This window comes from Dasypus novemcinctus, chromosome 11, assembly GCF_030445035.2.
Source record: "Dasypus novemcinctus isolate mDasNov1 chromosome 11, mDasNov1.1.hap2, whole genome shotgun sequence".
Classification (NCBI taxonomy): domain Eukaryota; kingdom Metazoa; phylum Chordata; class Mammalia; order Cingulata; family Dasypodidae; genus Dasypus; species Dasypus novemcinctus.
Genome location: NC_080683.1, coordinates 15,779,445 through 15,805,502, shown reverse-complemented (window position 1 = coordinate 15,805,502; position 26,058 = coordinate 15,779,445). Strand labels below are relative to the sequence as shown.

Below are 26,058 nucleotides of genomic sequence, written 5' to 3'. Positions count from 1 at the left end.
GATTTGTGCCCACGTAGTAGATAAATTGTTTTCTTTTTTGCATTCTCAAACTTATAACCTTTTTGACTCTTAAAGTGTTGCTAATAACATTTGGGAGTGGAAAGGGAAGTTTAAACCTTCAAATGATAATTTAACAATGATTGAACTCCCCTCACTATCACAGATGCTCTTTGGAGCCAAATAGTCATAGGTTTTTAGCTATTATGGAGAAACTATGTCCTTGCTTAAAATCATGGTTAACTTTTCTCCCGCTCCAATTTTCAGAGCACTGTCAGATGTTGATGCTTTCATTGCCTATGTGGGCGCAGATCGGAAAAGTTATGACCCAGGCTTGGAGGATCCCTGTGGCCTAAACCGTGCACGAGTGAGTACGCTCTCTTAGGACTGCGAAGTTGCATTGGCCATGGGTTGGGTGGTGGTGTTCGTCAAGTTTCTAGTAGATTTACATTTTCCTATGCTGGTGGTGAGAGCCTGGGGGTCTCCACTTCCATAAGCGTCTCCTTTCTTTTCTTCTTTAGTCTTGAATTCTTGAGTTAGTTCCCATAGCAGAGTGGATGGTCTTTCCTATGAAGCCATTTTTTTGGCTTTTAGGATCTCTAAGTAGCTCTGAAGATCGAAGGTGTAATGATGAAGTAGGTCAGAGCTTAGCAGGGTGAGGCCCACCTGCCACTGCACTCTGGCATGTAAAGTTGGAAGTGATATCCTAGCTTGCAAACCTGAGGTTTTTCAGTGCTTTGCTATTAAAATAAGCATTGTCCCTGGTTCCATTATGGTAAAAGGCACATCAGTTAACCTGGCAAATGGTAGGTTTGTTGACAGTACCATGAAGGGGATGATTAGGGCAAGAGCAGTCAAGGCCCAAGCAGGAAGGGTGCAGGGTCAACTCAGAAGGTGAAATGACGGCAGTCTAAACACACTGTTTTGAAGCATGTCCAAGCCACCTCCCTCAGGAATGAGAGGCTTTAGAGAAATCCACACCCTACCACTGGTCCTGAGGCTGGTAGCCAAAGGACCTCCTCAGACTTGACCTTAAAAAGGCTCTCGTGGGGGCTAGGAAGGTTTCTCTCCGGCCTCTGTATATCATTTTTGCCATACCCTTGCATATAACTAATAGCAGTTTTGTCTTTTCTTTCCCTTATGTTTACCTTGCATTTTTGCATAGATGAGCTTTTGCGTTTATAGCATTCTGGGCATTGTGAAACGAACTTCTTGGCCCAGCGACCTAGAAGAAGCCAAAGCTGGGGGATTTGTAGTGGGTTATACACCCAGTGGGAATCCAATCTTCCGTAACCCCTGCACAGAGCAGATTCTGAAACTTCTTGACAATTTGCTCGCCCTTATAAGGTGAGTCAGAATAATGGTTTTTCTCTGCTTGTTTTGTTTTATTTTGATTTACTTTCTTTTTTTTAACCTTCAGAATCTCATTATCTGCCTTCAGATCATGGCTTTTTTCTTTTGTCAGTATACGTCCTCTTCCTTTCTAGAGGTGGTCTCTTCTTTTTCAAAATAACATTAGCTCTCACTTGTACAAGCCTTCATTCCATTGTTTTTTGTGTGTGTGGTGTTTTTTAAAATTATTTTTAAAAATTTATTTCTCTCCCCTTCTCCCCCTCACCCCAATTGTCTGTTCTCTGTGTCCATTCACTATGTGTTCTTCTGTCTTCCCTTTTTTTCTTGTCAGCGGCACGGGGAATCTGTGTCTCTTTTTGTTACGTCATCTTGCTGCATCACCTCTCTTGTGTGCGGCGCCACTCCTAGACAGGCTATGCTTTATTGCACAGGGCAGCTCTCCTTACAGGGTACAGTCCTGTGCTGGGGACACCCTTGAGTGGCACGGCACTCCTTGCACACATCAGCACTGCACATGGGCCAGCTCACCACATGGGCCAGCTCACCACACAGGTCAGGAGGCCCTAGGTTTGAACCCTGGACCTCCCCTATGGTACGTGGACGCTCTATCCGCTAAGCCAAATCCTCGTCCCTTAAGTCCTCTTCCTTTCTAGAGGTGGTCTCTTCTTTTTCAAAATAATATCAGCTCTCACTTGTACAAGCCTTCTCCATGTTCCTCTCCACCCTTTTTATACTTCACCCCTACTTTCATTTTAAATTTTATTTGGCCTAAATTTTTGCCACTAAATGAATTGTCCATTAGGAGCAGGACAGTTGCTTTCCGGATGTTTTTTAGGTGAGCTAATCTGAATTTATCAGTGATGACTCTGACCTCAAAAGGGCCGAAAGTCCACTGGCTGAATATGCCAAAGGAAGAAGTGCCAGCTACATTTTCTACCTGCTTCCTAGATTTTGGCTTCTCAAAGTGAAGTCCTGAAACCAGCAGCATCAGTAGTCAAAGCTTGTTTGAAATGCAGAATCAATGCCCCACTATAGACACATTAAATGAGAATCTGAATTTTAGCAAGATCCCCAGGTGATTTGTGTGTACATTACAGTTCAGAATCACTGTTTTTAATAAATGAGCTAATATATCCAAGTGGAATGAGGCCGAAAATAGTCTTTGGGATTGCTAGATGTATGTTTGATGATATTTCAAAGTTACAGGTTAGATCTTATTCCAAATGCTGTTTGGCCTCTTATTACCCAGGGAGTAGGAGCAAGAATCTCAACTGGACAAACCAAACTGCTCGTGTCTCAGGGAAACTCTGCTGCAATAAACACTCTAGATAAGAAGCATAAGAATCAAAGGTTTTAAGTCAGTGTTGACCTTATTGCAGGGCTGATTGATAAAGTTGTTACTGTGGTATATCTGTGAAAATAGACATTTTGTTCTGATTTCAAAAGGAGGAAAGAGGTTTCAATGAAGCAGTATGGTTAAGTAGTGACCATAATTAATCTATGCGCATAGTAACAGTTAAAATAGTTTTTTCTCAGTTGCATCACAGGTACCACACATATGTAAAATGTTAATATGGAGAGTATCTGGAAATTCAGTATTTCTCTGTGTGATTTTTATGTAAACCTACAACTTCTCAAATTAACAAAAAAATTTGATAAGGATGTTGAGAGAATGGTAAAATATTAAGTTTCAAAGAAAGGCTTGTTTCCATACTCGTGTTTTCTTTTTTTACCAGTTTTGTTGAGATATATTCATATGCCATAAAATCTATCTAAAGTGTACACTCTGTGGCTTTTAGTATAATCACAATGTTGTACATTCATCACTACAAAAAATTTTAGAACAATTTCATTACTCAAAAAATAAAACTCCACACTCCTCAGCAGTCACCTCTAAATCCCTCTTTCCTTCCCCAGTCTTACATAAACACTAATCTAACTCCATCTTTATAAATGGATATATATTTATATTTTATATCAATGGAATCATGCAATATGTAGTACTTTGTATCTGGTTTCTTTTACTTAGCATAATGTTTTTGTTTCTTTTTGCCTGATACTAACATCTTGTAAAATAAACATACATGTGTTCATTTTCAAAGAAAACAGTCTTATATGCAATTTTCCCCACATTCATATTTCACATGAGGTTTTACTATGCTATATAGTCTGTATAGCTGTCTTTCTAGTAATATACATGACCTTAGACTTTCCCTTTCAACCACTGTCCTACTGCTAGTTATAAACACTATGTTGTGCTTTCACCTTCTCTATTCATTTCCAAACATTAACAAACAACCTTTTTACCAGTTCTGCACAGGTTAATCCTCAGCTTTCATTCTCTTACCTCATTCTATTTTCTGGTGACCCATATTCAAGTTAACTCCATGAGATATTGCACAATATATTTAATTTATAGGAGCACAATCATACAGTATTTTTCCTTTTGTGACTGGCTTATTCCATTGAACATAATGTCCCCCAGGTTCATCCATGTTGTCATATGCTTTACGACTTCATTTCTTCTTACAGCTCCATAATATTCCATCGTGTGTCTACACCAGTTTGTTTATCCATTCATCAGTTGATGGACACCTGGTTTGTTTCCAACTTTTGCCAATCGTGAATAATGCTGCTGTGAACAATGGTATGCAGATGTCTGTTCGTGTCACTGCTTTTAGTTCTTCTGGGTATATACCCAGTAGTAGTATTGCAGGGTCACGTGGCAAAAGGCTCCCTTAAATACTTCCTGCAAAGCCAGGTTCTTTTTTATCAACTCTTCGTTTCTGTTTATTTGTGAATATTTTAAACTCACCTTCATATTTGAGGGGTAATTTTGGTGGATAAATTCTTGCTGGCAATTTTTCTCTTTCAGTATCCTAATTATATTGTACCACTGTCTTCTCACCTCCATGGTTTCTATTGGGAAATCTGCACTAAGTCTTACTGGGTGTCCTGTGTATGTGATCATTTGCTTCTTCTATGCTGTTCTCAGAATTTTCTCTTTATCTTTGATGTTTGACATTCGAGTAGTATGTATCTTGGAGTAGTTCTATTTGAACTTATTCTGATTGGGTTATGCTGCTCTACTTAGGCATGTAAATTCATTTCTTTAATGAGAGTTGGGAAATTTTCAACCAGTATTTCCTCAAATACTCTGTTTCCCTTTTCCCTTCTCTTCTCCTTCTTGAACTCCCATGACACTTACATTGTTGTACTTTGTGTTATCATTCAACTCCCTGAGCCCTGCTCAGCTTTTTCTAGTCTTTTCTCTCTCTGTTCTCTCTTCAATTTCAGCTGTTCTGTTTTCTGTATCACTTATTCTTTCTTCTGTCATTTCAAATCTGCTGATGTATGCCTCTCGTGTTTTTTATCAGCCTATTGTGTCTTTCATTTTCATGAGCTATGTTATTTTTCTATGCAGGTTTTCAGATCTTTCTTTGTGCTTGTTAGTGTCTTCTTGATGTCCTTTATATCTTTAGCCTTACAGTCTTTCAACTCATCAGTTTGATTTTGGAAATTTGTATGAATCTCGTTGATTAGTTGTCTCAGATCCTGTGTCTTTTCTGGGGCTTTGATATTTTCCTTTGCTTGGTCTATTTCTTCCGTTTTCTTAGTATGACTTGTAATTTTTTGCTGATGCCTAGGCATCTGATTATGATGGGTAGTTTACTCTGATGCTTACTTTCTCTCTTGTAGTGGCAGGAGGCTCTGTTTTACTGCCATTGTTTGGTTCTTGGTTCAACCTGTTCTGTGTCTTTAAGATTGTCCCTGTTATTTGCTCAAATCTGGGCCATGGACCCAGTAGGACTGCAGACATGCTTCCAAGGCCCAGAAAAAGCTTCTCTTACTTACTTTTAATTTGCTCACATGCACTTCTTGACCCGCCAGCAGATGGTGATCTTCAGCAGCACTCTCAGTTGAAGGCTGTGGTGGAAGTGTGTTCACTGAGACACCAACTGCAGCAGTGTGACAGGAGCCTACCTGGATGGAGGCTATTGAGAGCCTCACAATTCAGACTTTCCCAAAATTTCTCCAGCCCCTCTCCCTTTTCCTGAGTTGAAAATAATTTGATTCCCCTCTGTGTCCTCAATAGGCAATCCTTGTTAGTAGGGAGGGTGATTGAGAGGGTGGGATCTCTAGTCCCGTGCTTCCTGTGCTTGCTCCCAGGGCAAACAATGGGTGGCCCCTCCCGAAAGTTGAATCAGCCTTAGGCTGCATCCCTCTCTCTGTCTGTAGCCACTGACCAGTGGAATTCAATAGTATATGCTCATAGGGTGGGGAAAGGGCACCAGTGGCGGCCCACTCACAGTCCTTTTGTCGTGATTCTTTTCCTTTGCTCCCTCTCCCTTCTGGGTGGAGTCCAGCCTTCCCCTGTATCCTAAATCCTAGAACATTTTTCCCCAGACTGTTTCTGCCTCTTCTTTAGCTATTTTCCTGCCATACTCATGTTTTTAAATCCAAAAGGTTCTTCTATAGCTTAGAGAAATGTGAAAATAAATTTGTATGGCCGGAGACTCCTTGGTCAGGATTTCCTCTCTTGTTAGGCTTGTGGCCAGGGTCCCTGTAGTGAGAACCCAGCCCTGGAAACAGGTATCATCCATGCTTAGGTGAGGAGGCCACAAAGCAGCAGTATGGTTATCGTCTTGATGTTTTTCTAAGAGTTCATTGCTGTTAAAAATTCCAAAATCAATCAAAAGATATTTTGAAAAATATCGCCTATGGTTATTGGGCAGTTAGACTCCTTGAATAGTGTGCAACTGAAGCTACTGGAGTTTTATTTTGTTATTAGGAAATTTTATCTTGAAGTGTAACATACACACAGAAAAGAACACAAATTATACATGTAAAAGTATTTTCACAAAGTGGACACACTCACATAAGCACTGTCCCGATCAAGAAACCACCTTACCCAACACCTTTCCTCTGGCCCCCCAAGACTAAGCACTATTCTGACTTTCAACATCTTAGATTAATTTTCCCTAGCTTTTTTTTTTTTTTTGAGCATTACATAAATGGGTCAAAAATATGTACTCCTTGGCATCTGGCTTCTTTTGTTCAATTTATGTTTGTGAGATTTACCCATGTTATTGCATGTAGTTGTGTTTTTTTAATAGTCTCATTGCCCGTATGGTATTCCATTGTGTGACTATACCATAACATAGTTATCTATGTGGAGTTGATGGACATTTAGGTGGTTTCTGCTGCTTTACTACTACAAGTAATGCTGCTGATAACATTCTGGTAAATATCTTCTGGTGATCACAGGTATATAATTTATGTTGGGTATTCACCTAAGAATAGAATTCCTGGTTTATAGGATATACATACTTTCAGTTTTCATAAATAGAACCAAACCGTTTTCTAAAGAAGTACTAATTTACCCTCCCACCAGTTGTGTATTGGACCTGTGAGTTTTAAATTACTTTTTTTTTTTTTTAAATAGAGAAAAGTCTTCTTTCCTGAAAGATGTGGCACGGTATTAATTATGTATCTTTCATTGAAACCTTTATATATATGAGGCCTTGTTTAGCCTAGTTTAGCCACTCTTAGCTGGTAATGCTAAGAATATTTAAAAAACGTGCAGGTCATACAAAACTGAAAACTTTCATTGCCCAATTGGTTTTTTCTTCGTGAAGTAATACCTCATCCCACTTAATGTGAAAGCAGAGTTCTGACTTGTGAGTGTGTCAGGCAAGGTGATATTTTCAAGAGCCTGAATACTACTAGGGGTTGTAGATGTCCCTGCTTGTAAAAACCGACTGTGAAATCAGAGCTCTCAGAGCCGTGTGCACGCCAAGTCTCCCTGCTGCCGCTTGTGAGGAGCAGTGCAGCACCACCGCACCACCTTCTTCAGGAGGAAGGGAGGAGACCGGCAGCATCAGGGTGTCTGCCGTATTGAGACATTAAACCTGCTGGTTTTTTAAATTATATCTCACAAGTTTAATTCACAAGTAGGAACAGATGGCTGGTCTGCTCCTTTTTGAACTAAAGATTTTATGGATTTCTTCTTGGGAAGAACTGATTTTATCAGAGGTCATTTCATGGTATTAGGCATCTTCTCAAACAACCAAGGGAAACTTAATTCAGAAACTAAAAAGATAAAAAGACGGTGAATTGCAGTTTTGAAAAGTATATAGAATATTGGAATAGTTCCAATTCTGGCAGTTAGGAAGATATTGGATAAAATAACACAGAAATGTGTTTGAAGGCATAACTGAAATTGTAAGAAGGAAAGGAAAAGGAAATCTATGAGAACAAAATGGGAAATTGAAAATCAGGGTGGTAAAATACATGAAGTGATATTGTGGCTGTCCTGTGAGTTGTTATCTCTCAGAAATTGAATTATATGGGGATTAGAGAGGACTTGGTCCACCCTAAAATCAAGATTCTGTGCCTGCCTGTGAATCTACAATGTGTCTGACATTTCATCCTATATCACTGATTGTCAGGAATCTCCTAGGAGTGCCAATATCATCTCATGTTTAAAAGAATTTTGCTTTCTAGTTTTACACTGTGTTAAGTGTCCTGCTGTCTTCAGGATTTCTGTCTTTGGTTGATTGCTTTTAGGTATTGTATATAGTATTAGTAGCTTCAAGTCTATTCCCTTTTCTAGGGAAACATTCCATTGTTTATGCTTATTTCCTAACCCTGCTGGAAGGAGGGAGCTCTATGTGGTAGGGTGATACTGGAGTTTGGTTCTCTGAATTGTAAGGTGAAACTCACCCTTCTCCCTCAATGGACTAGGAAAAGCTCACATGGCAACCTTGTTTGTTTCAGAACCCACAATACTTTATATGCACCTGAAATGTTATCCAAAATGGCAGAGCCTTTTACTAAGGCTCTGGATATGCTTGAAGCGGAAAAATCTGCTATATTAGGTAAGAAATGTCACCGTTCTTCTCCTAAGTTCTCCTTATCCCTCATGGGCTGCCTGAGTGACTTCAGTGTACTTTGTCTTTGCCTCCTAATCTGGTACTCCCTTCACTAGCTATTCACAAGTTCTCATGTAGAGTTCTCACAGACTCTCCAGGAACCAGTGCATTTACTTCATTATCTTAGCATCAGAAAAGGTCTTCAGAGGCTGTTTCTCTTTTTCCTTTTAACCCTTCCTTCATTTTAACTAGGAGTTAGTGATGAATACTACAGCTCTTAGATTGTTAATAAACTATGGCTTTTTGAAGGATAAAAGTACTGCAATAATAAAGCTTAAATAGCTTTAATCAGTAAAATATATATTATCAAAAATTTTGAAGGAATAGATTCCCTATCACAATATTGATTAGAATGTTGCTTTCAGGCATTTTTTCCCGTTAACAAATAAACATACAAATAACTGTGCAATCACAGTTGTGACACATGTCATGAAGGAAAATAATAGGGCTCTGTGAGAGTGCTTATTGGGGAGACTTAATTTAGTCTTGGAGGGAAGGTGGCCTCCCAGCGGAGACTTGAAGGAAGAGAAGGTTAGGGAGCAAAAGAAGATGCTGGGCATTATTGGCAGGCCGAATGGCGGGTACGAGATCATGAGACAGGCAGGAAAGAGCTTGATAGTTCAGGGAGGAGAGAGGGGTGATTCATGTGGCTGGAACACCGAGAAAAGTTGGATATGGTTAGAAGATTGAACTAGAGACATCCTGCCTTGTCTAAACCTTGTACCCACCTCTGAAGTTTCAGGCAGGCCTATCATCACAGCCCATACAGTGCCTTTGTTCCCAGCCATAACTCTGCCTCGCCTTGCTTTGGTCAGCCCACCCAGCGAGCACTGCTCAGCTGTTAAGGGTGTTTACCTTTCCAGAGCTTGTTTCTATCTGTCCTGGCCTAGATAGATGGTCCTGGGCCTCTGGCTCCACTGCACTTAAGGCCCGTGATGCAGACACCATTAGGAATAGAACTTCCAAGGAGTCTTGCCATTAATATAAAGAGTAGGTGTTGCTCTACTGCCCCACCCTCCCCATGCCATTCAGTTAATCCCATTCAGCCACTAAATATAGGACCAACCAGAATTAATAGAATGGGCAAACAATTCCCTGACAGCTTCCAACTATGAGCAAGACTTGAAATATAAAACTGCCTCAGATTATATTCAGAAGTATAGGTCTTTTAAGGCAGTTGTTTTCATACTGTGCTAAGGTGGTTTCAGGTTGCTCTGTTAAACAGCTTGGGCGTTTGCCTAAAATTATTTGAAAAAGGGGTTCTACAACTTTAAAATGCAGAGGTGGGGAGGTCATCCCTGGTGCTTTATGGAGATATTTTGAGCTGTCACTGCATTTTGGTAGAAACCCAGGTAAAAGTTGCAGCATTCGTTTCCAGTTTAAAGTCCTTGGTACTCAAATAGCCCTCACCTTTCTCCCTACCAAGAGAATGCAACAGAACACCTTTGGGAAAGCTGTTGGAGCCATACCCCGCCAAGAAGTGGCCAGCTGCTTTGCATTTCTAGCTGCTCCCCATACCACATATGCCTGCTACAGTGTGTTGTTAGCAAGTTGAGGCTCCTGATAGCAGAGTAGCATGTTTGTGACCCATCTTTCTCTGTAGGATTACCTCAGCCTCTCTTGGAACTCAATGACTCTCCTGTCTACAAATCAGTCTTGGAAAGAATGCAGCGGTTCTTCTGCAACCTCTACGAAAACTGGTAAGGAAGGAACCAATACTACCTCTCCATAGTCTCTTCTAGATATGCGGTGCATAGGAATGGCCAAGAGCTGGACTTTTAATCTAGAATTCTAGTGTATAGATAGCATGAGGCAAGGATTTGAGAGGAAACTAATGATTCTGATGTCAAATCAAAATGAACAGGCTGCTTTCCTGCATTGGCTATTTTATAATTGTTGTATAAGCTTCACAGTCCTAGCCATAGCTTGATGTTTCATGCCTACCTTGAATATGTTGCCAGTTCATAAAATGATGAGAATTTTCAGTTTTGATAAAGTCCATATGTTTGAAATACACCTATTAAGCACAAGCCCTCTTTTAGTTTCTCTATATAAAGTTGCTTTTCTAGCTGAGATGCCTCATTTTAGATTAGACATGAAATTTCCTAGTCAGTCAGGACTGACAATAATAGATGTTGGACTTGTCATTGCCAATGATTTTTCCTTACAGTTTTAATATCCTAGGGAAGGCGGGCCCTTCCATGCAACAAGATTTCTACACTGTGGAGGACCTCGCCACCCAGCTTCTCAGCTCAGCCTTTGTCAACCTGAACAATATTCCTGATTACCGACTCAGACCCATGCTTCATATCCTTTCAAAAGACCCTAGAGGGGAGTGGGTGTAGCTCAGTGGTTGAGCACCTGCTTCCCATGTTCAAGGTCCCAGGTTCAATCCCCGATACCTCCTAAAAAAAAACAAAAACACCCTAGATACACTAGAATGCCAGAAGATTAGAGGCAGGAACAGTTCACAGGAACCAAAGGGACGCAGAGCCATGGAAGAGATGGAATTAGTTTTCTAAATGTACAATAACATGAAAAGGACAGGAAGATAGAAATATTTAGGAAAATCATGAAGGCTATCCAGGGGGGTCTTAAAAGCTCTATTATAAGCTCTTCCATTGGGGTAAATCTTTACCATCTCATTTGTCAGAAATAAGAAAGATGAAGCATTTATTCCTTTTCTGTATTTACTCAGGTGCTTCTTCTTTTTTTTTTTTTTTTTTTTTTTTTTTTGGTACTGGATACCTATAAAATTTTTTTGAATCATACAATATGTTACACAGTATATTTCGTTCATGGAAATGTAGTCATACAGTATTTGTCCTTTTATGTCTGGCTCACTTCATTCAACATAATGTCCTCCAGGTTCATCCATGTTATCATATACTTTATGATTTTATTTCTTCTTACAGCTGCATAATATTCCATCATGTGAAAACACCACAGTTTATCCATTCATCTGGTGATGGATACCTGGGTTGTTTCCAACTTTTGGCAATTGTGAATAATGCCACTATGAACATTGTTGTGCAGATGTCTATTTGTGTCACTGCTTTTAGATCTTCCCAGTATTGGTATTATAGGGTCACATGGAAAGTCTATATTCAACTTTAGGAACTGCCGAACAGTCCTCCACAGTGGCTGTACCATTCTGCATTCCCACCAATAGTAAGTGTTCCTGTCTCTCCACATCCTCTCCAACACTTGTAACTCTGTCTTTTTAATAATGGCCATTCTGGTAGATGTGAAATGATATCTCATTGTAGTTTTGATTTGCATTTCCCTAATCATTAGTGATGTTGAGCATTTCTTCATGTATTTTTTTTTTTTGCCACTTGTATTTCTTCTTTGGACAAATGTCTACACAAGTCTTTTGACCATTCTTAAATTGGGTCCTTTGTCTTTTTATTGTTGAGTTGTAACATCTCTTTATAAATCCTGGATATTAAGCCTTTATTGGATATGTGATTTCCAAATATTTTCTCCCATTCAGTTGGCTGCCTTTTCACCCTTTTGACAAAGTCCTATGAGGTGCAAAAGTTTCATTTTGAGAAGGTCACATTTATCTATTTTTCCTCTTTTGTTGCATGTGCTTTGGGTATAAGGTCCAAGAAGCCACCATCATCTACAAAGTCTTGAAGATGTTTCCGTACATTTTCTTCTAGTAGTTTTGTGGTCCTGGCTCTTATATTTAGATCTTTGATCTATTTTGAATTGATTCTTGTTTAGAGAATTCGATAGGGGTCCTTTTTTATTCCTTTGGTTATAGATATGCAGTTCTCCCAGCACCATTTTTTGAAGAGACTGTTTTGTCCTTTTAATAATAATTTGGTAGTTTTGTCAAAAACCAATTGATGGGAAGCAGATTTGGCCCAATGGATAGGGCATCCACCTACCACTGGTAGGTCCAAGGTTCAAACCCAGGGCCTCTTGACCCATGTGATAAGCTGGCCCACGTGCAGTGCTGATGCGCGCAAGGAGTGCCATGCCACGCAGGGATGTCCCCGCATAGGAGAGCCCCACACACAAGGTGTATGCCCTGTAAGGAGAGCTGTCCAACACGAAAAAAGTGCAACCTGCCCAGGAATGGCACTGCACACACGGAGAGCTGACACAGCAAGATGACACAACAAAAAGAGACACAGATTCTGGGTGCCGCTGACAAGAATACAAGTGGACACAGAAGAACACACAGCGAATGGACACAGAAAGCAGACAATTGGGGGGGGGGAGCAGGGAAGGGGAGAGAAATAAAAAAATAAATCTTTAAAAAAAAACAACAAAAAAACAATTGACTATATAGTGAGGGTTTATTTCAGGGTTCTCAATTCTATTCCATTGATCGATGTGTCTGTCTTTATGCCAGTACCATACTGTTTTGAACACTGTAGCTTTGTAATATGTTTCAAGGTCAGGCAGTGAAATTCCTCCCATGTTGCTTTACTTTTTCAGAATGGTGCACTTGCCCTTCCAAATGAATTTGGTAATTGCCTTTTCTAATTCTGTAAAGTAAGCTGTTGGGATATTGATTGGTATTGCATTGAATCTGTAAATCAGGATAAGATTGACATCTTCATAATATTTATTCTTCTAATCCATGAACACAGAATGTCTTCCCATTTGTTTACATCTTTTTAAATTTATTTTCTCATTGTTTTGTAGTTTTCTGAACATAGGTTCTGTACTTCTTTGGTTAAATTAATTCCTAGGTATTTGAGTCTTTTTGTTGCTATTGAAAATGGAATTTTTCCTGATTTCCTCCTCAGATTGTTCAGTACTAGTATACAAAAACATCAGTGATCTTTGCATGTTTATCTTGTATCCTGCCATTTTGCTGAACTCATTTATTAGCTCAAATGGCTTTGTTGTGAATACTTGAGGATTTTCTAAGTACAGGATCATGTCATCTGCAGTGTTTTTCTTCCTCTTTTCCTATTTGGATGCCTATATATTTTTCCTTGTCTAATTGCGCTAGCTAGAACTTCTAGTACAATATTGAATAACAATGGTGACAGTGGGCATCCTCGTCTTGTTCCTGATCATAGAGGGAACGCTTTCAACCTTTCCCCATTGAGTATGATGTTGGCGGTGGGTTTTTCATATATGTGTGTTATCAGATTGAGGAATTTTCCTCCTCTTCCTATCTTTTGAAGTGTTTTCATCAAAAAAGAATGCTGGATTTTTTCAAATGCCTTTTCTATGTTGATTGAGATGATCATGTGGGTTTTTCCTTTCATTTGTTAATGTGGTGTATTATGTTGATTGATTTCCTTATGTTGAACCAGCTTTGCATACTGGGAATAAATCCCACTTGGTCATGATGTATAGATATGCTGTTGGATTTGATTTACAAGTGTTTTATTGAGATTTTTTTTTTATCAGATCACACTTTTTTTTTGTTTTTAAGATTTATTTATTTATTTCTCTCCCCTTCCCCCCTACCCACCCTGGTTGTCTGTTCTCTGTGTCTATTTGCTGCGTCTTCTTTGTCCGCTTCTGTTGTCAGTGGCAAGGGAATCTGTGTTTCTTTTCGTTGCGTCATCTTGTTGTGTCATTTCTCCGTGTGGGAGGCACCATTCCTGGGCAGGCTGCACTTTCTTTCGCGTTGGGCGTCTCTCCTTACGGGGCACACTCCTTGCGCATGGGGCTCCCCTATGCGGGGGACACCCCTGCGTGGCAGGGCACTCCTTGCGCGTGTTAGCTCTGCGCATGGGCCAGCTCCACACAGGTCAAGGAGGCCCGTGGTTTGAACCGCGGACCTCCCATGTGGTAGACGGATGCCCTAACCACTGGGCCAAGTCCGCCGCCCTTATTGAGAATTTTTGCATCTATGTTAATTAGAGAGATTGGTCTATAATTTTCTTGTCTTGTAGTATCTTTATCTGGGTTTGGTATTTGGGTGATGTTAGCGTCATAAAATGTGTTGAGTAATTTTCCCTCTTCAATTTTTTGGAAGAGTTTAAGTAGGATAGGTATTAATTCCTTTTGAAATGCTTGGTAGAATTCACCTGTGAAGCCATCTGTTCCTGGACTGGGTTTTTTGTTTTGTTTTGTTTTGTTTTTTTTAATGCTGGGACATTTTTGATGACAGATTCAATCTCCTTAAATATGATTGGTTTGTTAAGTTCTTGTATTTCTTATGGCATCAGTGTAGGTTGGTTGTGCATTTCTAGGAATTTGTCTATTTCATCTAGGTTGTCTGGTTTGTTGGCATACAGTTTCTCATAATGTCCTTTTTTATTTTTAAAGATTTAATTATTTATTTATTTTAGTTTCTCTCCCCTTCCTCCCCCCCACCCCATTGTCTGCTCTCTGTGTGCATTTGCTGTGTCCGCTTGGATTCTTGTCAGTGGCACTGGGAATCTGTGTCTCTTTTTGTTGCATCATCTTGCTGCATCAGCTCTCCGTTTGTGCAGTGCCACTCCCAGGCAGGCTGCACTTTTGTCACATGGAGTGGCTCTTCTTACAGGGTGCATTCCTTACATGTGGGGCTCCCCTACGCAGGGGACACCCCTGCATGGCACAACACTCCTTGCATGCATCAGCCCTGCGCGTGGGCCAGCTCACCATGGGTCAGGAGGCTTTGGGTTTGAACCCTGGACTTCCCATGTGGTAGGCGGATGCTCTTATCAGTTGAGCCAAATCCGCTTCCCTCATAATATCCTTTTATGATTCTTTCTATTTCTGTGGGGTCAGTTGTAACTTCCTCCCTTTCATTTCTGATTGTATTCAATTGAATCCTCTCTTTTTTTCTTTGTTAGTCTAGCTAGGAGTTTGTCGGTTTTATTGATGTTCTCAAAGAACCAGCTCTTTATTTTGTTGATTTTGTCTATTGTTTTTTGGTTCTCAATTTCATTTATTTCTGCTCTAATCATTATTCTTTCTTTCCTTTGCTTGCTTTGGGATTGGTTTGCTCTTCTTTTTCTAGTTTCTCTAGTTATTCAGTTAAATCTTTGAGTTTAGTGCTTTCTTCTTTTTTTTTATATAGGCTCTTTTTTTTTAACTTTTTTTCCTCTCCCCTCCCCACCCGCCCCAGTTGTCTGTTCTCTGTGTCCATTTCCAGCGTGCTCTTTTTTGTCTGCTTCTGTTGTTGTCAGCAGCATGGGAATCTGTGTTTCTTTTTGTTGCATCATCTTGCTGTGTCAGCTATCCGTGTGTGCAGTGCCATTCCTGGGCAGGCTGCACTTTTCTTTCATGCTGGGCGGCTTTCCTTATAGGGTGCACTCCTTGCACGTGGGGCTCCCCTACACGGGGGGCACCCCTGCCTGGCACGGCACTCCTTGTGTGCATCAGCACTGCACATGGGCCAGCTCCACATGGCTCAAGGAGGCCTGGGGTTTGAACCGTGGACCTCCCATGTGGTAGACGGACGCCCTAACCACTGGGCCAAGTCCGCTTCCCTAATACAGGCATTTAAAGCTACAAATTTCCCTCTCGAGACTTGCCTTTGCTGGATCCCATAAGTTTTGATGTGTTGTGTTCTCATTTTTATTTGTCTCAATGTATTTACTGATTATATTTGCAATTTCTTCTTTGACCCACTGATTATTTAGGAGTGTGTTGTTCAGCCTCCACACATTTGTAAATTTACTTTTTTCCTGTCTATTATTGATTTGCAGTTTCATTCCATTATGAAGTGAGGAGGTACTTTGTATAATTTCAGTCTTTTTATATTTATTGAGAGCTGCATTGTGCCCCAATATGTGGTCTATCCTGGAGAAAGATCCATGGGCACTTGAGAAGAAAGTATAACCCGCTGAGTTTGGATTCAGTGTTCTGCATTTGTCTGTTAGGTCTAACTCATTTATCATATTGTTCAATTTCTGTTTCTTTGTTGCTCTTCTGTCTAGTTCTATCTAATGATGTGAGTGGGGTGTCAAAGTCTCCAGCAATTATTATAGAGATGTCTCTTTCTTCCTTCAGTTTTCCCAGAGTTTGTCTCATGTATTTTGGGGCACCCTGGTTAGGTACATAAATATTTATGGGTTATATCTTCCTGGCGGATTGTCCCTTTTATTTATATATAATGGCCTTCTGTATCTCTTATAACTTTTTTGCATTTAAAGTCTATTTTGTAAAAAAAAAAAAAAAAAAGTCTATTTTGTCTGATATTAGTATAGCTACTCCTGCTCTTTTCTGGTTACTATTCGCATGGAATATCTTTTTCCAACCTTTCACTTTCAGTCAGTTTGTATTCCTGGGTCTAAGGTGAATTTCCTGTAAGCAGCATATGGATGGCTCATGTTTTTTAATCCATTCTGTCAGCCTGTATCTTTTTATTGGGGAGTTTAATCCATTCACATTCAACAGTATTACTGTAAATGCACTGTTTACTTCCTGCATTTTATTCTTTGGTTTATTTATTTATTTATTTATTTTTTACTATTTTGGTTATCCTTTCTGCTATTCTTTCTTCTATACTCTCTTCCAAGTCTGTCTTGCCTATCTTTTCTTTCAGATTCTAAGGCTTTCTTTAATATTTCCTGCAAAGGTAGATGCTTTTTTGTGAACTCTTAGTTTCTGTTTATTTGTGAATATTTTATACTCACCTTCATATTTGAAGGACAATTTTGTCGGATAAAGAATTCTCAGCTGGCAGTTTTTCTCTTTCAGTATCCTAATTGTATCATACCATTGTTGTCTTGTCTCCATGGTTTCTGAAGAGAAATCTGCGGTAAGTCGTATTGGATGTCCCTTGTACTTGATGGTTTGCTTCTCCCTTGCTCTGAGAATTTTCTCTTTATCTTTGACATTTGACATTCTGAGTAGTATGTGTTTTGGAGTAGGTTTATTCAGATTTATTCTGATTGGGTACAGTGTGCTTCTTGGACATGTAAGTTCATTTCTTTCTTGAGAGTTGAGAAATTTTCAGGTATGATTTCTTCAAATACTCTTTCTGCCCCTTTTCCCTTCTCTTCTTCTTGAACTCCCATGACATGTATATTGTTGTGTTTCATGTTGTCATTCCACTCTCTAAGCCCCTACTCAATTTTTTCCATTCTTTCCTCTCTTCAATTTTAGCTGTTCTGTCTTCAGTATCACTTATTTTTCCTTCTTTCATTTTGAGTCTGCTGTTTATGCCTCAAATGTGTTTCTGATTTTGCCTATTGTGTGTTTTATTCCCATGACCTCTGTTACTTTTCTGTCGAGGATTTCAAATTCTTCTTTGCACTCACTCAATGTCTTTTTTTTTTTTTAAGATTTTTTTTATTTCTTCCCCCGCACCCTCCACCAATTGTCTGTTCTGTGCCCATTCGCTGTGTGCTCTTCTATGTCCGCTTGCATTCTTGGTGGCACTGGGAATCTCTCTCTCTTTTTGTTGCGTCATCTTGCTGCTTCAGCTCTCCATGTGTGCGACACCACTCCTGGGCGGGCTGCACTTTTTTTGCGCGGAAGTGGCTCTCCTTGCTGGGCACACTCCTTGCACATGGGGCTCCCCTACATGGGGGACACCCCTGCATGGCAGGGCATTCCTTGCGTGCAGCAGCACTGTGCATGGGCCAGCTCACCACACGGGCCAGGAGGCCCTGGGTTCGAACCCTGGACCGCCTACATGGTAGGTGGATGCTCTATCAGTTGAGCCATGTCTGCTTCCTGCTCAGTGTCTTCTTGATGTCATTTATTTCTTTGAACATACTGTTTTTCAACGTAATTGATTTTGGAAATTTATGCACGTCTCACTGATTAGTTCTCTCAGATTCTTCATTTCTTCTGGGGCTTTGATATATTCCTTTTCTTGGGCCATGTCTTCAATTTTCTTAGTGTGGTTTGTAATTTCTTGCTGATATGTAGGCATCTGATTAGGATATAGTTTACTCAGATGCTCAATTTCTTTCTCTTTTATAAGGATTTAGTGGCAGAAGGCTGTGTGTTACCAATGCTCTTTGATTCTTGGCTCAACCTGCATTGTAAGGATTGTCCCTGCTAGTTGCTCAGAACTGGGCACTGGACCCAGTAATTGGTTGAAGAGTCACAACCAAGGCTCTACAAGGTTGTAGGGCCTTGGGGAGGGAGGCTATGGAGGCGCAGAAAAGCCTCTCCTACTTATTTTTAATTCTCTTGCGTGCACTTCCTTTGTCTACCAGTAGATGGTGCTCTTTGTCAGCGCTCAGTCATTGCCTCATCAAAGTGTGTTTGTTGCAATACAGACGGATGGGATCAATGTGATAGAGCTTCCTGTCTGGAGGCTATGAGCCTTATAATTCAAACTTCTCTGAGATAGTCCTCCAGCTTTTTCTGGCAGCCTCCTCCCTTTTCCCGGATCAGAAATATTTCCATTCCCCGCTGGGTCCTCAACAATCAGTCCCTGTTAGTAGAGGATGAGATTGGGAGGGTTGTATATCCTTATTCCCTTGCCTGCTCCAAAGCAAACACTGGCGCAGCCCCACCCAGCCTGGAAGGGCGCCTGGGACACAGCAGACCAAATTTGTGGGTCAAAAGCTGAGTACACCTTAGGCTGTGACCCTCTCTTCCCCCTTTCCTGGGACAGTGGATCCCCAGAGCCCCCTTTGTCTGTAGTAATGTCTTTCGTGTAGGGGAGGGTGTCGGCGGCAGTAGCCGCTGGTTTCACCTCTCAGTTCTGTAGTTGTGATTTCCCTTCTTTGTACCCTCTCCTCTGGGTAGTGTCCAGCCTTTGCCTGGTGTCCTAAACCTGAGATCTTTTTCTCGGCTCTTTAAGCCTGTCCTCTAGCTCTTTTTCTTTGGTAGTTCTGGAAGATCTGTTGAGATCTGAACCGGTAGTAGCTCTTAGTGGGGGCTGAAATCTCAGCATTCCAAAGCCAAACCAGCCACAATTCCAGTCTGTCTTCCCTGGAGGTGCTTCCTCTTTGAAGAAGCACTTTCACACTTTATTTTCTGCCAGACCCTTTTTTCTGACTGTGTTTGTGAGAGTCTCTTTCTTCCCTGATGTTGTAAGAGGAATGATGGAGAGTTTCCTACAAGGATACCCTCCTCTTTTCTCCCCCCCGCTTTTGGGCAGTGCAGTGCCCATATCTGTGCAGCCTAGTAGAAAGGACAGTTAAGCTGAGCATATAATGGCATAGAGTATCCATACAGCTTATGATTTTAGGAGTAGAGCCTGGGAGATTGCCTATTACACAGGATGTTCTTGGCAATTTGGAAGTCCTTTGGGAGTTGACTCTGCCCAGGGGTCACAGGTTTCTAGCCTGTCGGGTGTGTTTTGGGGGAAGAGGGGGGTCTTTGCTTATGTGCTAAAACTTCCTTAACCTGTGGCATGGGTTTTTGTGAAGCCTCTGGTGCTCTTCTGTCCCCCGGAGCACTATGAAGCCCTAGTGTCTCCCATCCTCGGACCTCTCTTCACCTACCTCCACATGGTAAGAGATTGGTCCAAAAAGAATAGTAAAGAATGGCAGGCATTCATTTATGAGCCCGTGAGCTCATGAGCCCAGAGGTGTTGTTTCCCTAGCCCTGCCCAGGATGGCTGCACAGAACTGTCCTTACTGGATTGGATTGAATAACACCCAAAGACCTAAACTGATTCAGTTGTCCACAGCACACCTTCAGATTAGATTCTGTTCCTAACCTCCTGTTAACTGAGGAGAGCTGACCAGGGCAGTGTTTCCCCAGGGTCTAGTTCCCTGATTCTGGAGTTAGGCAGAGGGATGAGCTGGATGGAGTACGTGTGTCCAGCAAGACCCAGGATTTCTAAAATGTTCATCATTCCCAAGCAAATGTATCTTACCCTCATCGTGGATGTTGGAAAGGTTACAGAAACTTTGTTTTGTTGGTTTAGCCTTGCAGGGTCTGTCTAGGCTGTGTCACTGATACCTGGAATCAGTGGCTAGGCCTTGGCTAATTTTAATCATGAAGAGGACCTTAGATATTTCCTGTTCTAACCTTTTTCTCAATTCTAGCACTTTTTTCCTTGTTTGTTTTCCTAGAGGCTTTCCCAGAAATGGCAGGTCATTAACCAGAGGAGCCTGCTGTGGTAAGGAGTCATCCATTCTCAGTGTGGATAGAGTGGGTGGGATGGTGGGTCAGGAATTCTGCTGCCCCGGGGCTAGAACAGTAGCAGGTTACAGTCATCCTCAGCCTAGATGGTAGCTTGCCTGTCTGGGCAGGCTGTGACTGGTGGCAAACCCTGTGATCAAGTCTTTGTGGATGGGTGCATGGGTGGGAGGGCCAGGGGGCAGGGCGTGGGGTGGGGACCTTCATGTGCCTTAGGAGGATGCTGAGACAGCCTCACCCACTTAGGATTTTGATCCAGTTCCCTGTATCAAACTGGACATAGTCACAAGGTAATGATGTCCCTCAGTGGATCATTGCTGTCCATTCCCAACATTTGCAAAGACAGCAGAAGGAAGTGGGCCAGAGGGTCTCGTTACGGTCACTGCTTTCCTTGCCCTTCCCTTTCCGCACTCCCATGGAACTTGGCCCCCTGGTCTTCTGCAGTGGAGAAGATGAGACTGCAGATGACAACCCAGAGTCTCAAGAGATGCTGGAGGAGCATCTGGTGAGGATGTTAACTCGAGAAGTCATGGATCTGATCAGTAAGTGGCAAATGGGAACCAGTAGTGGCAGAGTAGAATCTTCCTAGAGAAAGAGCTGGTCACTCAGCCAACCCCACGAAGGTTAAATTGAGGCATCGATTCATGTTTGCAGCAATACTGGCAGATTGATGAGAAATAACCAGCTAGGTAGAAACTAGGTAGCCCTTAGTTGTGGGTCCCTGTGGAGTGCGTAAGGCCTATTGCCATCTCATTCAGTAACCTGGCCCCAAGCACAAAAGCCCACCAGCCACCTCCCAGTGCTCCATAACAGTTTCTTTTTATGAATTGTAAACTGAATTGTATCTTAATACTAAAGCCAGGGTAAGAAGAAATGAAGTAAAATAGCAGGAGGAATTTGAATTAATGTTGGGAATGACTTCCTGGCTTTCTCTAAATAGGGAAAATTTCAAATTCTTGGATATGGAAGTTAATTTTCTTATCTTTTCTTCTGGAAATGTTGAAGGAAATGGTACTTGTTCATTTCATTTGTTTAGAATCCAAAGTAGACCAGGGATGTAGTAGGCATTCTCTCTTTGTCACTTACTCTCACACTTTTCTGTGAGTTTTCCCCAACTAATTAAACCTAAAAATGGACAGATCAGAGTCTGGTCAAGGCCATCAAGGCCTCTGTATTCTTAAAGCTGACTTTGTACATGGACAGTTTATTGCCTTCTCCCCTCTTTACCTGCCCAAAAACAGTGTAAGATCAGGAGGAGGGATGGCTGTTGTCTGGAGGTAGTCTGTAACCCCCTTCACCCAGTAACCCTGCTTTCTTGCTTTAGCGGTTTGCTGTGTTTCAAAGAGAGGTGCTGACCATAGTACTGCTCCTCCTGCAGATGGAGATGGTAAGTGACCCTGGTGCCTGGCCTCTTAGAGCTGCTCTTAGGCTCCTACATATTGTTCCTTCTGTAAGCAGGTCACTTCCTGTAGGAATTTTTTCCCTAGTCTTACACCCAGCTCTATCTATGCTCCATTCTTCCAACAGACTCCCACCTCAAGCCTTTGCACTTGCCCTTTCCTCTACGCCCAGTGATTTCCTTCCAGCTCTGTGCATGGCCTCTTCTCTTGCTTCATTCAGGTCTCTGCTCAAAGGTCATCTCCTCCCAGAGGTATTCCATGACTATTTTGCTAAAAACAGCCATCCCAGCCATTCTATATTCTTCCTTTGCTTTATTTTTTTTTTAATATTTCGTGTATTTTTTTAACAAATCAATTTTATTGATAAATATTAATAAAGCATACAATCCATCCAAAGTGTGCAATCATTGGTATTTGGTATAATCACATAGTTGTGTATTCATCACTTTAGTCATTTAGTAGCGCATTTTCATTTCAATAATAATAAGCAAAAACAAACATAATTCTTCATCTCTCAATTTGTTTCCCCGTTCTCTGCTTTATTTTTCTTCGTAGCACTTACCACTGCCTGATGCTGTTTTTATCTTTGTATTATCATTTTTCTCCCTGACTAGAATGTAATGTGAACTCCCATCAAGGAAGGGACTTCATCCTCCTCCTGTGTTATCCTGTTACTAAATCAGTGCTCAGTGTGGTGGGCACTCACATTATTTTTTCCATGGAAGATCCTCAGCATTTGTAGCTTTTAAGCTATTCCCCAACAGATCCCATTTCCCACTGCTCTTTCCTAAACATATGGCTAGATGCACCTCTCTACAAGATCTTCTATGGCAGGGCCTTCTGCACCCTTTCACGAGAGAGTCCTAGAGCTACTTGGCACCAGTCAACCTTGGACACTCAGCTTGTCTTTGCTTTCGGCTTCTCTCAGAACAAAGTATTATCTGTTCTGAAAGAATAGAGCCTAACACTCTGCTCTCTGCCTACAGATGAAGAGATGATGGCCACAGAGGTAACCCCCTCAGCCATGGCGGAGCTTACGGAGCTGGGCAAATGTCTGATGAAGCACGAGGTGGGTGGAGGGGGCAGGGGATTGATGCCTTTTTCCTTGTCCACCTGGGGAGCCAGAGTCTACTTTCTTCACTCTATGATGCCATCAGAAGACTGTTTGGTAAAACTTCTTTATGTGAAATAAGGTCTTAATTCCTAAAGCCCCAGAAACAAAGGAGAACATCAAGGCCAAGGAACATCTCTCGTGCTAGTGTGGGCAGTAGTTCTCAGTCAAGTGCACAGGCGTGCTGATGTAAACTGCTGCGTTCTGGTGTGTAGCTTCACCCAGGCCCTAAGCTTTGTCACCTCCTACACATAGTTCTTATCTATTGGTGGTTTTTTCTTCTTTTTTGACTGCCTCGTATACAAAAATAGAAGAGGTCAATTCAAGGATAGTCAGGGAAGATGGCGCTTATTTCCCCATTGTAATTCTCCTTCCTTCCTTGTTCAGGATGTTTGTACAGCGCTATTAATTACAGCCTTCAATTCCCTTGCCTGGAAGGACACTCTCTCCTGCCAAAGGACCACCACACAGCTCTGCTGGCCTCTCCTCAAACAAGTATGGCTCTTCACCCCTTCTCCCCACCCCTAAAACAAGATTTGGGTCCTGAGGATTGACTGACTCATTTGGAAGAATTGGGGTTCTGTATGTCCCTGGGGCCTTTGGAGAGTCCATCTTTGGCCCTGAGCACAGTTGTCTCCCCAGGTACTGTCAGGGACACTGCTCACAGATGCTGTTACGTGGCTTTTCACCAGTGTGCTGAAGGGCTTACAGACGCACGGGCAACACGACGGGTGCATGGCTTCCCTGGTCCACCTGGCCTTCCAGATATATGAGGCACTGGTAAGTGGAGGGGAAAAGAGCAGGAGGAGGCATGGGGCCCAGTGGCTGTGGCTTCATCCTTACAGCCTGCTTCCATCACTTGGGCCTTGTCCTCAATCTGGGCATCTACCACTTTGCTGATGCTGCCTCAGATGGGTGTGACAGGGAATGGGCAAAGTGGCAGGGCTCAAATCTACATTACTGAGTGGGTTTATTTCCACTTGTCAGCGCCCCAGGTACCTGGAGGTAAGAGCTGTGATGGAGCAGATCCCTGAAATACAGAAAGATTCTCTGGACCAGTTTGACTGCAAGCTTTTGAACCCCTCCCTGCAGAAAGTGGCTGACAAGCGCCGGAAGGACCAATTCAAACGCCTCATTGCTGGTTGCATCGGGGTAGGTGATCCCCAGTACACACCTGCACTGGTGTTTCCAACCACCCTTGTGGTCCTTAGGCCCTGCAGATAGTACAGACAAGAAACCACCCGTAGTCACTGACCATTAGGGTGGGATGATCTTTAAAACAACCTACTCTTCAGGGCTTGGTATTAGCTTTTTCTCATTTGTTTTCCACAGAAACCCTTAGGAGAGCAGTTCCGAAAAGAAGTTCACATTAAGAATCTCCCCTCACTTTTCAAAAAAACAAAGCCAATGCTGGAGACAGAGGTGCTGGACAACGAGGAGGGTGGTCTGGCCACCATCTTTGAACCGTGAATCAAGCTTTTGGGCATCCTTCCTCAGCCTTTATTGTCATCTCTTCTTCCTCTTAGCTAATCTCTAGGCCCCTCTCCACTACCACCTCACTTTCCACCATTGTCAGCCTGGAGAGATCCTGGTCTGGAGACGGAGAATGGGCCCCCTGTAGGGCCAGAAGTAATTGTACTGAAACTATCAAGAAAGGGACTTAGGGCTTGCACCCTTCCATCTAGATCTCCCAGGTGTCTCCCATTCTACTTGGACTTTTGGCTTTTCCAATAGAGAAGCTAGAGCAGAGCAACCCTTCTTCCCAAAGTAGCCATGCACCTGTGCAGAATGGTACTATGGGTGCTGTACCCAAGACTGGCTAGCCGGGCTTGTGGCAAGGGCTCACCTCAACTAGCGCCAGAGTTTCTCCTGGTCCATTGCAAGTCCCAGTGAGCCCTCTTGCTGCTGGGCTGGGAGGGAACATTCCCCCACCTTCCAGGGGGATTGCCAGTTCCCTCATCTGTTTTGATTAAGAATCTGGTTACGTGATGGGATCTGTAGTACAGGCTACAGCTAAGCTCTGGGCATGGTACCAAGAGTAGTACCTCCAGGGACCAGAGCTGGGCCAGGGTCTTCAGTGCTTGCTAGCTTCCTCCTCAGAGTTTACACATCTTGCCCCTTCATGAACAATGCCTCAGTGTGGTTTCCCCAGCCCTGGGGTCCACTCAGGCACAAGAGCCACATTACCCTACAAGTGTCACAAGACACCACTGGCATCCAAGGATAATCCAGAACTATGCTACATCTGTGACAAGCTGCTAACAAAGCCACTGGCCTCCTCTCCTAGGACTAGCTGAGTCCAGGTGCCTTCAAAAATCTCATGGTCTTTCAGGTCCCTGGTCACTTCTCCAATGGGGCATTTCCCTAAGGAAAGAAAGAAAATACACCTTTCTCAACATAACCTGTATTGAATCTCCAGTCCATTCTAGAGGTCACTGGAAAGCCCTGCACACAGAGGAAAGTGGATGTGGGACCTAGTCATAAAGGCCAACTTGATTCCTACAGAAACAAGAGTACGTGTGTTCCTGTGCTCCCCACAAAAGCAAAGATCTCCTGTCAATCCAAACGGCTGAAGAGGGTTTCAATGAGAACCAGAGGAAGAACTGAATGGAGCCAGAGTGGACAGAGGCTGTAGTTTCTAGCTGGTGCAGGTTCATAGGCAGAGTGTGTAAGGGTTGGGAAGAGGCAAAGCTGGGAAAGCAGGATTTGGTCTCCTGTGGTCTCTGCTGCCCCTGCTCCCTCTTCATGGGTGGTGCTTTGGGTTTCTTTCTGTCAGTTATGAAGGAAATCTCAAAGCATGGTTCCCTCCAAACTTGATAACTGCCTACTCCTCTGTGGTTGGGGCTGTGGAGGGCATAGTTGTATTTATTGTGTTGTAATATTTTTAACATCCTGTGACTTCATGCTAGAAGTTTTCTATTGTTTATAGAACCTTTTTGTAGAAACATTAACTCTAAAGCACATCTGCATGTGAGTAAAAATTTCAATTTCATACAGAAAGGGCCCCATCTGCTTTTTTCAAGCCAGTCTTGAAATCAGTAACATACTTTAGGGTATGTGCTCCTCAGGAACATTCTGCCGGGGGGGGGCTGGGCAAGAGCAACTGTTAGGGACCAATGGAACTGCCCTGTTCAACTCTCTGAAATGGTGTCACCTATTCTATTCTTGTCCAGCCTACCCACCTAGACCAGGCAGTGTGTAGCATTCTCACAGTGAATGTAGCATCTGGTTGCTAGGCCTCACATCAAGTTACTGTCCAAAGGGAGCAGCTGTTTTTCCTCTCGTAGAGGTA

General features: G+C 42.3%; 1 protein-coding gene across 2 annotated transcripts in view; it reads left to right on the top strand.

Annotated features, from left to right (window-relative positions):
- Positions 1 to 25,766, top strand: part of XPO5 (exportin 5) — a 51,774-nt gene extending 26,008 nt beyond the window's left edge. For both annotated transcript variants that reach the window (XM_058306783.2, XM_071218470.1), the window contains exons 19-32: positions 265 to 364; positions 1,163 to 1,344; positions 8,131 to 8,231; positions 9,889 to 9,985; positions 10,456 to 10,592; positions 19,524 to 19,621; positions 20,189 to 20,235; positions 20,700 to 20,797; positions 21,580 to 21,642; positions 22,642 to 22,724; positions 23,154 to 23,261; positions 23,409 to 23,546; positions 23,754 to 23,918; positions 24,099 to 25,766. In XM_058306783.2, the coding sequence (XP_058162766.1) occupies positions 265 to 364; positions 1,163 to 1,344; positions 8,131 to 8,231; positions 9,889 to 9,985; positions 10,456 to 10,592; positions 19,524 to 19,621; positions 20,189 to 20,235; positions 20,700 to 20,797; positions 21,580 to 21,642; positions 22,642 to 22,724; positions 23,154 to 23,261; positions 23,409 to 23,546; positions 23,754 to 23,918; positions 24,099 to 24,236 (1,555 nt within the window). In that variant the 3' untranslated portion in view covers positions 24,237 to 25,766. The remainder of the gene's footprint in view (positions 1 to 264; positions 365 to 1,162; positions 1,345 to 8,130; positions 8,232 to 9,888; positions 9,986 to 10,455; positions 10,593 to 19,523; positions 19,622 to 20,188; positions 20,236 to 20,699; positions 20,798 to 21,579; positions 21,643 to 22,641; positions 22,725 to 23,153; positions 23,262 to 23,408; positions 23,547 to 23,753; positions 23,919 to 24,098) is intronic.
- The last annotated feature ends 292 nt before the right edge of the window (positions 25,767 to 26,058 follow it).